The following is a 12,134-nucleotide window of genomic DNA, read 5'->3' as shown; positions in this document are numbered from 1 at the left end:
ATTTGAGGACAGTTGATGGGTTCATTTTCTCGAGCTGCTGCTAACCAAGTACTACAAACTGAGGCTTAAAAAACCATAAAGGGAATTCTGTGGCGGTCCAGTGGCTAGGACTCTGCGCTCTCACTGCCGAGGGCCTGGGTTCAATGCCTCGTCGGGGAACTACGATCCCACAACCCATGGGGAAAAAAAAAAAGTAAATTTATTTTCTCATAGTTCTGGTGGCCAGAAGTCTAAAACCCTCCCTTCAGTGGGAAGCAGGGCCATGGTCCCCCTGAAGTCTCCAGTGGAGGGCGCTGCCTTGCCTCTTCCAGCTCCTGGGAGCGCCAGGTGCTCCTCGGCTTGTGGCAGCACTGCTCCAGTCCCCACGTCCCTCTGTGTGTGCGCCTGCATCTCCTCGTCTCTTCTGAGGAAACCAGCCATATTGCACTAGGGCCCACCCTACGCCAGCATGACCTCACCTTAACTAATTATATCATCAACAGCTCTATTTCCAAATAGGATTACATTCTGAGAGCGTTAGGACTTCAACATATCTTTGTGGGGGACACATTCTGACACAGGCTGGGACCTGGGACCCTTTACTGCAGTGCTTGCACCTGGACAAACATCTCCTCTCCCCAGTCCTGGAGCAACAGAATACAAAGAAACTAAAAGGGACTAAAAATAGCCGCATGCATGTATTGTTGGGGTCAATTATGAACAATAAGATAACAAAAAAGCCAGAATCCAACTGCCACGTCTGAGGTACCAGGAGCAAAAGCATGATCCCTGCACACAGCATCACCAAGGGGGAGGGCAGACCACCTAAGCCACCTCCAGCCCGACCCACCAGTCGGCCCCCACCCTCTCCCCATTTAAGGGACCAACTCACCCCGCCTCAGGGAGCGAGCAAAGGCACCTGTTACTTGTTCTCGCTCCCTCGTGCCACAGCACAAGTCCCAGTAAAGCCTTGTCTGAATTTCTCATCTGACCTCCTATCGATTTCTACTCATTAAAGAGTCCAAGAACCCTGGTCGGTAACAATTCATCCCCTCACATGGAGAATCATCTACAGCTACTGCAGAGTCCTGACCTGTCCTCAGAGCTCCTGCTGAGCTGACTTCCTTTCTCACGCTCAACCCACGCCATGGACTGAGGGCCACCCCGGCTCACTCCACTTCCCGCTTCTGGGAGCACCTCACCAAACCCCACACCTCAGGGTTTGGGCCAGGCTGATCCCCTGGCTTTGGGAAAAAAAAGAGGATCTTCTTTCAGCCCCAGGTAAGTCGAGGGCATGGCTTCCGCATGATGGCCTCATGCTAGGACACTGAGGACAGGCCTACCAAGGCCCTGCCGAGGGAACCGCTCTCCCATTCACAAGACCACACAATGAAATGACCTTGGCATGCTGCCCACATCTGGACTGTTGGATTTTTAACAATACCCTATGTGAGGCATAACAGACCAGTCTGATTTGGCTGGTACCAAGGTTACGGTGAGCCTAGTTCTTTTTCTAGTCTTCCTTCATCAAATATTCAAAAAGCAAAACGACAACAAAACACCTTCATGCCTACCTTCATTTAGGGTCACCCTTTCACGTGTGAAAAGGTAAAATAATTTCACAAATGTCTTTCTAGGAAAAATAAGCATAGTAGTGATTTTCACTCCTCTCTTTCTTAGTCTAACCCAATGTAGAAAAAAAAGAAGTTTTGTACATTACCTCCGGGAATTAGTTCCAACTAGAAGTCAGATGTCACTGGCCTTAGAAATGACATCCCACAATAAAATCCCAAATAACGAACAGTTCAAGCTTCAAATAACTGCCATCAACTGCCACGACCAGCTACACAGGTTTGGGCCAAGGGAGCCTCACCTGGCCAATCTATAGGCTTAGCATGAGCTCCTCACTCAAGAGACAATGCTAATTAGCTAAACTCACCATGTCTTCTCTCTGGAATTTAAATGGAAGAGACAGAATTCTCGGTTCCCAGGGAAACAGAAGGACACAGAGAGAAGGCAGTATGCAGAGGCCATAAGACAGAGCGGAACCTGCACAGGAGAAATTGATTGGTGGCAGAACTCCCTGATGCTGAAAAGGGTTAACAAGTGTTCTCAATCAGAAGAACTACAATTGATCCTTAAACAGCACAGGGGTCAGGGGCACGGATCCTCTGCTGAGTGGAAAACCCGAGAATGGCCCTCCGGATCTGTGGTTCCTCTGTCTCTGCCACCCGGCATCCACAGATCCAACCAACCTTGGATTGTGTAGTACTATAGAATTTGCTATTGAAAACATCCGGGCGGTGTTGTTCAAGGTCAACTGTACTTTGAATTCAGAAGCAAGTCCATTTTCTATATGGTCTGGCTGCAGTCAGTTATTTCTATGTGAATTCATACATCAATCCCAAATATTTTAGGTAATCTGAGTCATTTCTTAAACCAAAGAAATTCTCCCCATTCTGGAATAAAGGAATTTTCGGAACTCCTGAGTCTGGCCTTAAAGGGCTTTAACACAACTGAAACATTTCTTGAATGGATTTGTCCTGTACAACTGCATTTCCCAGTCTGGACTCCTAAAACTCCCACGCTAGGACAGTGCTTTCAAACTTTTTGAGGCAATGCACAGTAAGAAATACATTTTACAATGGAACTCAGTATACAATACACATATACAGCATAACTATAAATATACATACACATACAACAGAAGTGTCATGAAACAATACTCACCCTTACTATGCAAGCTACTCTTTTTTATTCTGTTGTTCTATTTAAAAAAACAAAAAACAGGGCTTCCCTGGTGGCGCAGTGGTTGAGAGTCCGCCTGCCGATGCAAGGGACAAGGGGTTCGTGCCCCGGTCCGGGAAGATCCCATATGCCGCGGAGCGGCTAGGCCCGTGAGCCATGGCCGCTGAGCCTGCGCGTCCGGAGCCTGTGCTCCGCAACGGGAGAGGCCACAAGTCAGAGGCCCGCGTACCGCAAAAAAAAAAAAAATCCACTAAGCTGATTTCACAACACACTAGAGAGTCTAGTACCATCAGTTCAAAATACTGCAGTACGTGCATCCAAATTCACAGGATAAAAATTACACATCTGACCTGAATTTTTAAAAATATTTCAACTAATTACAGAGTAGAAATGCAAAAACCCATTAAGATAAAATACAACTTTAAAGGCATTTCTCACTTCCAGCTGGTGGCCTGGTGCTTCAATCTGTAGACGCCCCAGGACATGAATATGTGCACGCCCCCTCTCCTGTTGAGTACTTCAGCGGGATGGTGGAAGGATTCTGCCATAACGCCAGTGTTTAACTCAACAAGGCGTCTGTATGAAGCTGTCACCTCTAAATCTTCATACCAGGAATCCTACCCTGCCGCTCAGCTTCCTGGGGGCTCCTCCTCTGTACTCACTGGGAGAGGCCATGACCAGAGAGCGGTGGTCCCACTCAGCCAAACAGCCCGAGGACAACACCAGAGGACATCGGTGGGATTAGTGGGTATTTGCTTCTTTGGCAACCGCCATGGACAAGAATACCTACCATGACGGAAAGCTCTGATCGCATCCTCATTTCTTGGGCCCGGCTTTCACCTTCTTTCTGCAGGAACCAGGCCTCCCAGGCTGGCATCCCTTCTTGTACCCCAACATTGGTGCCATCCCCAGGGCCCTTCACCAGCACCACTGCAAAAAGGGGTTATTAGTGCGCCTTTTGTGGGAAATACAGCAGCGTCGCTTTACCGGAAAGGTCAACCCACACCAGAGCGCAGGCACATCGGTCTTAAATTCCCCGCCCCCCCCTCGGAAGGACTGTTCTGGAGAGTTCTCAACAAACAACCGCTGGTGTTTACGTTTGCCTACTTAATTAGCCACGCAGGTGTTGACAGTTAAAGATGTGTCGACTTGCGCTATTTATTTCCCGTGAGGTGTGCGGGATCCGCAAATCCCAGGGTTGAGACCAGAACTGGGGGGTGCGCACTTTTTCAATGAAATGCATAACATTTTGAATTAACGCATATCCCATTCTTCCCACGGTCCTTCACCCACGGATGATACTCAGTCATCACCTGCATCCTCAAACCCAGACTTATTAACGCTAATATAGCAAAGAGTTTAAAAAAAAAAAAAACAAGCACGAGTAAGGTACTACCAACCAACAGCCCAGCGAGCAACCGCCACGCGCCTCGCGCCTTTTAAGGGCTCAGAGGGCGGGAGTCCACGAACCGCTCAGCGTTCCACCATTCACCGCATCTCCCACATCTTGCCCCGCCTCCTCACCCCGACCTAACCAATCACTGGGGAGCTAGCTTCTCTCCGCCCCTCCCGTCCGCCACCGACCCTTACGAAGTTCGAAGCCTTCAAACCTCACTGGTGCCCAACCGCGCGGTCCCAGTCCGAATTTATTTTTAGCTCCCGGGCAAGCAGCCCCACCTCTGGCTCCTCCCCTCCACCGCCCCCAATGGGAGAAGGAGTTTCCGTCGCGTCACCGTGCGGGCGGGTTAGAACTGCCCAATCAGCGCTCGGAGAGAAATGGCGTAATTAAAAAGCGGCGGAAGCCGGTGGGAGGGTCATGACGCAGCGAGTTTCAGTCGTGATTTTTTCAGGGGCATCTCGGCGTCCTCTCTTTTTCCGTTTAAAGTAAAACACCGCCCGACGCAACCTCGTGCGTTTCGGGGGCGAGGGCAGCCGCCGCAGTGGGAGTGCGGCGCTGACGCGAGCCTCTGGGGGCCCTGCGGCGGCGCGCGGTCACGTGGGCGTGTTTGGGGGCGGGGCCGCGCGGCGGTTCCGGGCGGTTGGGCGCGAGAGCGAGGAGCCGAGGCAGCCGCGCCCGCCCGCCCCGCCCCTGGATGCCGCTGTGCCCCGGCGCGGCCGCCACCGATCGCAGCACAGGAGCCGCCGCCGCCGCCACGGTTGATGTGGTTGGCCCGGGGCTGAGGAGGCCGCTAAGATGCCGCAGTCCAAGTCCCGGAAGATCGCGATCCTGGGCTACCGGTCTGTGGGTGAGTGGCGGGCGCCGCGCGGCCTCTTCGCGCCCGAGCCCGGCCTCGCCTGGGCTCCGGGGCGCGGCGGGCCCGGCCAAGTTTGGGGCCGGCGCGGCCATGTGGCGGCCGCGCGTTTCGTAACCAGCCGCCCGCCGCCGCCGCCGCCGCCGCCGCCACCTCCATCTTGAGCGGAGGCGGCGGCGCGGCCGGGCCCGCGGGGCGGCGGCGGGCGGCCCGGGCGCGGCGGGAAGTGTCTGGGAGGCCGCGGGCGGACGGGGAGCTCCGGTTGGTCCGGGGCCGGGGAGGCGGTGCGGGGTCTGCCGCTCGGCCGACTGCCGCGGGGCCCCCAAAGGCAGGAGCCGCACCTGTCCCTCTGCACCTCCCCGCGGCGAGCTGTCGTGATCGTTGCTAGCCTTTCCACCCCCAATTAAAGTCCGTGGGATTTTAACAAAGGAAATAGCACCTTGGGGGTTTTCTGTCAGTGAAGTTCAGCATTTTAAAGAAAACCAAGGACCTAAAGGACGTTTGGCTAGTGAGGGCAAGTTTCCTACGGAGGAAACTCGGAAGAGTCCTCTTCGGAAGCCCCTTAGATGCTGCCAGCGGCCGAAGTAGGAGGGCACAGAAAGAGGAATTTTTGATCTCTCGGTGTCCTATTTTTCTTTGGGAGAAAAATAAGGTCAAGTACTTGTAACCAGGCTGTTGAAGTAATTCAAAAGTTCCTTTTTCCCCCCCGAAAAAGGTTGACATATATTTGCAACTGTTGGTGGCAGTCGCTTTTTTGCCGAACGGAGGTGATCTGGGGTGGAGTGGGGATGGAATGGGTGCTAGAAGACGAGTGAGAAAGGAGAACCGTTGGACTTAGCCATGCTTCAGGGTGAGGCTTTATGGTCTTTGACAACGGGCAGCCTGGAGAAATTACCTTTATCTTTTCGTGTTGTTTAAGAAGTAAATGAGCCTCAGGAGAATGTGCGCTTGACCACAGTGGGGCGGGGGCGTGAAAGCAGGTTTGGAGTCTCTGGTGATTGCAGGAGGAGGAAAGCTTGTAACTGCCGGCTGCTCATTGGACGGACTCCCCGAGCTCGCTCGCTTTCTGTTCTGCTTCTTCACCCCCATTTTCCACGGCCGGTGCCAAGGTCTGTGCTCTTTGCCCAAGACTAGCTACAGCGTGCTTACTCATCCTTTTATCATCTCTCTCCGTCAAAGGGCTGGGGGGTGCAGGGGGGAGTCAAAATCAGAGGCTGAGAGACGCTTGTGTAGAGATAGGGGGTGACTCCTGTAGGGTGCAATGCCAAATCGTGTGGGGGAAGAACAGGTGACAGCAGCCTTAACAGCTGCAGCCCTGAAGGAACCGTGCCTCAGCTGGAGGCTTTTGAAGTCCCTGACCGTCCCGAATGCCTGTATGGAACCCGGCATCCCACCTTTATTGGTAGTCTGAACCACGGAGCCCTTTGCTTCTCTGCATTTTGAAGTGTGGGATTATAACAGATCTTGGCTCTTGAGTGAGTTCTATCTAATCAGATAGAGTGCCCACTAATTAAACGTAGCAGTCTCTGAATAATCAAGTTACAAGTGACTTGTACTTGGGCTACCTGATCTAAAGTGGGAAAATGCCCCAAAAGATCCCGACTTATTGACCCCTTGAAATTCCGGAGCTGGTGATTCCAGTCTTCAGTAAGCAAGTCTAGCATTTTATCACTGTTCTGCTAAAGAAGTTCCTTATGTCCAGTTGAAACCCATTCTGTCTTATCTGCCTTCTAGTCATCATCCTCCTAAAGATCCAGATGTGACACGTCACCCCTTTGCCCTCACTTCACATTTGTTTTAAACTGCTGTTAATAAAATACTGTGGGGCTTCCCTGGTGGCGCAGTGGTTGAGAGTCCGCCTGCCGATGCAGGGGACGCGGGTTCGTGCCCCGGTCCGGGAAGATCCCACATGCCACGGAGTGGCTGGGCCCGTGAGCCATGGCCGATGGGCCTGCGCGTCCGGAGCCTGTGCTCCGCAACGGGAGAGGCCGCAACAGTGAGAGGCCCACGTACCACAAAAAAAAATAAAATAAAATAAAATAAAATAAAATAAAATACTGTGCTAACTTAGCCTCCAGTGGCATACAGAGTAAGTTCAGTCCCTGTTTTCTGTGCCTTCAGTATGTCATATTGCTATATCCTACGCCATTTTCTCCGTATTTATTTTCATATGTGGTGATTAAAGTGAAATGTATTTTGCAGAGGTTAAATTATTCCCAGTCTTTGCATTTGATTTTACAATTGTTTACCTTTGTTATGAACCAGGACATTTTGTAGTTATGGGCTCTTTTGTTTTGCCAGCATCAAAAAAGGAGATAATTCCCTGATTCCATGTAGTAGCTACTCTTAAGAGAATTATTCAGTATTCAGACTTCTGAGTTTACTGACATGCTTGCTTGTGAATGGTGCTATACCAGAGAAATTTGAGTATCTGTGTTTCTTTTCTAGGTTATGTCACTTTGTGATACTAAGCTGTTGTGTCATATTTACTGGGGGTGGGAAAAGGCTAAGCTGGAAACCGCACCTTTCCTAGAATGTTCTTTTGGTTAAATATCTTATGCCAGTTTGACTAGTAAAATACTTGTAAGTTTATTTTAAAAGTTTGCCTTCAGATAAAACTAGCAAGTGCAATGATTGTTTTACTACTTGGCGTTCAAATTTTGTCTTTTTTAAAAACATTGATAAACCTACCAGTGAGGAAAATATAATTCTCAGGTAATTTATACAACTCTTCCCCACCCCCACCCCCCGCGAAGTACTTTTCCTGTTATTTACAATGTTAAGCTTTTTAGGACACGTCACCTGTAACGCAGGCTGGCTTTCAGGGAGTGCTTTGTAGTAATTGTTTTACTGGTGGTCAAATGTACCAGCTCCCTTACATCCTTTGTTTCTAACACAAACGAATAGTCCCGTGATAGGAGGTAACTAAACTTAATCGAATTAAAGTTATAGTGTCATTTAATTATCTTCAAATAAAATCTGGCACCTTTTTCACTGCAGTGTTCTACAGAGAGCTTTGATAATGGAGTTTACCATTAGACCATCATCAAAAGACTGTCATATATAAGCCTCAGGGGTTAACAAGCAAGAGGGAATCACAGGAATGTGAAAGATCTTAAGAGAGAAAATGAAACAATTCTGTGGTTTGGTAAAAGGCAATTCAGTAAAAGTAACTCAAATTATTACCTACCTTGTCAAAATATTTTAGGTAGTAAAGAACATACATCCTTTGATTTGGATACTTCAGAGGGAAAGATGTCATTAAATTTGTTTCCAGTAGAATATAGTCCAATTGTATTCTGATTTACTGTATATTTTTTAATTATCCTATCCTTTTCTAACACATTGCATTGAAAATTTTTAAGGTAAAAAGTTGTGTACCTGTGGGAGGGGATAGTCCTGTAGTGACCACCTTGTGTTGAAGCTTGAAATTAACTTTTTTTTCAGTGTCATACATTGTTTTGTACAAGAGAATAATCAGAGCTTGCATTTGTGATTATGACTTCCCAGTGCTTAATGTAATTTTTTAGACTCTTTTTTTAAGTATAGTTGACGTACAATGTTTATATAAGTTACAGGTGTACAACAAAGTAATTCACAATTTTTAAAGGTTATACTCCATTTATAGTTACTATAAAACACTGGCTGGGGCTTCCCTGGTGGCGCAGTGGTTGAGAGTCCGCCTGCTGATGCAGGGGACACGGGTTCGTGCCCCGGTCCGGGAGGATCCCACACGCCGCGGAGCGGCTGGGCCCCTGAGCCATGGCCGCTGAGCCTGCGCGTCCAGAGCCTGTGCTCCGCAACGGGAGAGGCCACAACAGCGCGAGGCCCACGTACCGCCAAAAAAAAAAAAAACACTGGCTGTATTGCCTGTGTTGTACAATATATCCTTGTAGCTTATTTTGTACATAAAAGTTTGTACGTCTTAATCCCCTACCCCTGTATTGCCTCTCCCCACTGCTAACCGTTAGTTCTGTATATCTGTGAGTTTGCTTCTTTTTTGTTATATCAGATGTTACTTTGATGTCCATGTGGGTTATATCGATCCCTACTTACCTTCATCTCCCCAGAAAGAAACTCTGTACTCACCAGCAGTCAGTCACTTCCCATCCTCTCCTCACCTCAGCCCCTGTCATCCACTGATCTACTTTCTGTTTCTATGAATTTACCTGTTCTGGACATTTCATATAAATGGAATCACGTATACATGGTCTTTTGTGCCTGGCATTTGTCATTTAACATAAATATTTTCAAGGTTCATCCATGTTGTAGCATGTATCAGTAATTCATTCCTTTTGGTTGCCAAATAACATTGCATTATTTGAATATACCACATTCTGTTCATACATTTGTCAGTTGATGGACATGCAGGCTGTTTCTGCATTTGAGCTATTAGAAGTACTGCTGTTCTGAGCGTTCGTATTTCATATTTTGTGTGTGTGATCTTTGTGTAGACATGTTTTCGCTTCTTTTAAGTATACTCCTAGGAGTGTAATTGCTGGGTCGTATGGTAATTTTATGTTTAATGTTTTGAAGAACTGTCAAACTGTTTTCCAGCCATTTTACATTCCAGCCACCCGTTGAAATTGGTTTCAATTTCTCCACATCCTCACCAACGCTTGTTATCTTTTTATTTAATTTTTATTATTTTTTATTATTTTTTTTGACATATAATACAGTTGACTTACAGCGTTGTGTTAGTTTCTGGTGTACAGGAAAGTGATTCTGTAATGTATGTATATATTCATATTCTTTTCAATTATGGTTTATTATAGTGTATTGAATATAGTTCCCTGTGCTATGCAGTGGGACCTTGTTGTTTATTTTATATATAATAGTTTGTATCTGCTAATCCCAAACTCCTGATTTATCCCTCCCCCCACCTCCTTTCCCCTTTGGTGACTGTAAGTTTGTTTTGTATGTCTGTGAGTCTGTTTCTGCTTCGTAAACAAGTTCATTTGTGTCATATTTTAGATTCCACATATAAGTGATATAGAGTATTTTTCTTTCTGTCTGGCTTAAATTCACTTAGTTTGATAATCTCTCGGTCCATCCATGTTGCTGCAAATGACATTATTTCATTCTTTTTTATGGCTGAGTAATATTCCATTGTATATATGTATCACATCTTCTTTATCCATTCATCTGTCAATGGACGTTTAGGTTGTTTCCACGTCTTGGCTATTGTAAATAGTGCTGCTATGAACATAGGGGTGCATGTATCTTTTCAAATTAGAATTTTCGTCTTTTCCAGATATATGTCCAGGAGTGGGATTGCAGGGTCATGCAGTAGTTCTATTTTTAGTTTTTTTAGGAATCTCCATACTGTTCTCCATAGTGGCTGCACCAACTTACATTCCCACCAACAGTGTGGGAAGGGTTCCCTTTTCTCCACACTCTCTCCAACATTTCTTATTTGTGGACTTTTTAATAATGGCCATTCTGACCCGTGTGAAGTGGTACCTCATTGTAGTTTTGATTTGCATTTCTCTAATAATTAATTAGCTCATCTGTCTTCTTGTACTAGCCATCCTTATGGGTGTGAAGTATCATATACTATTTGCAAATAATTTCTTCCATTCTTTGGGTTGTCTTTTCACTTTCTTGATGATGGCCTTTGAAGCAAAAATTTTAAATTTTGACAAAGTCCAATTTATTAATTTTTTCTTTTGTCACTTACACTTTTGGTGTCATATTTAAGAAGCCATTGCCCAATCCAAGGCTATGTAGATTTACCACTGTGTTTTCTTCTAAATGTTTTATACTTTAATTTCTTATATTTGGGTCTATGATCTATTCAGAGTTAAATTTTGTATGTGTTGGGAGATAGGAGTTGATTCTTTTGTATGTAGATATCACGTTGTCCCAGCACCTTCTGTTAAAAGACTATTCTTTCCTCACTGAATTGTCTTGACATCCGTGTCAAAAACCACGTGACCATAAATGTACGGGTTTATTCCTGGACTCTGTTCCTTTGATCTATATGGTCCTTGTGCCAGTATCACACTGTCTAGATTCCTGTTGTTTTATGGTAAGTTTCAAAATACGGAAGTGTGAGCCCTCTAACTTAATTCTTTTTTAAGATTGTTTGACTATGCTGAGTCCCTTGTATTTTCATACGAATTTTAGGACTGGCTTATCAATTTCTGCCAAAAAAAAAAAAGCACCTGGGATTTTGATGGTGTTCTACAGTTTTGCAAGTATCTTCAATACCTGGTTTAAAAAACAGCTGAATTCTCATATGTGCTTCTGAATTCATTCCATTGCAATATGTTACTTTAATAAAGTATACGAGCCTGCACAGATGCATACCTGGGAAAGGAAGAAGCATTTTAATACTACTTTTTCCGGTAATTGTGGGTATTCTTTGACACCATCGAACCAAGACTCCATAAGTGCTAGTTTGTTAGAAGTTAGTTGTAGCATCTAAACTCACGTGGATGAAGTTTGTTTTACTCTGTTACACTGAACTCTGTTGGTTTGTTTGCCCTTTGAATGGATCTGCTACCCATACCTGATTTGGGAACATCGTACGTTGGTAATTGGAAAACAGTGGTTTACTGTTATGCAGATCCTTCCACATTTTGATGCATTTCAATATACAGATACTTCTTTAAATGACATTTTTTAATATCACCATCAATCTCAGAAAAATCTAAATATTGGGAAGCTGTTAAGTTCACTCTGAGTGATGCAGAATTCTAATTCCTCTTGAGAGTTCGAATTTGATTGTTGGCAAAATGCTACCAGTTTTACTTAAAATGACAGTCTCATTTCTTTCATTTCCAAGAAAACGTCTGCCAGATACCCACATCTGAAACAAGGACAGTTTGTTGGTCGTTCTTACAAGTAAAAATGGTGTTCCATGATAAAAGTGTCTGTTTCAGAGTACTTCCCAAACCGTTGCACAAGTGCTTTTCTCCCAGACAGCGCCACCCTTCAGTGTGTAGCAGCCGTGCTTTATGCACACACCCCATTTTGTCTGCAGAACGTTACAAAGACGTGTATTTACAGGTCAAGATTTAGTAACCTACATAATTTTCACCGCTTCCTCAAGGACACTGTCAAGTAACAATGGCTTGGCTTTTTTTCCCTTGTTGCCGTGAGTGCACGGCGGTGAAGAATACGGTGGCTGTCCTCTACCGTTTGTGCCAC

At 46.1% G+C, this 12,134-nt stretch overlaps 1 protein-coding gene across 1 annotated transcript in view; it reads left to right on the top strand.

The window, feature by feature from the left end:
• The first annotated feature begins 4,577 nt into the window (after window positions 1–4,577).
• Window positions 4,578–12,134, top strand: part of RHEB (Ras homolog, mTORC1 binding) — a 47,665-nt gene continuing 40,108 nt past the window's right edge. Inside the window, exon 1 of the mRNA XM_082632136.1 lies at window positions 4,578–4,973. Coding sequence (XP_082488262.1) covers window positions 4,922–4,973 — 52 coding nt within the window. The 5' untranslated portion in view covers window positions 4,578–4,921. The remainder of the gene's footprint in view (window positions 4,974–12,134) is intronic.

The sequence above is a fragment of the Mesoplodon mirus genome, assembly GCF_964341445.2.
Source record: "Mesoplodon mirus genome assembly, chromosome: 9".
In the NCBI taxonomy this organism is placed as follows: Eukaryota; Metazoa; Chordata; class Mammalia; order Artiodactyla; family Ziphiidae; genus Mesoplodon; species Mesoplodon mirus.
The sequence above is the reverse complement of the archived record's forward strand: the minus strand, read 5'-3'. Positions and strand labels throughout refer to the sequence as shown.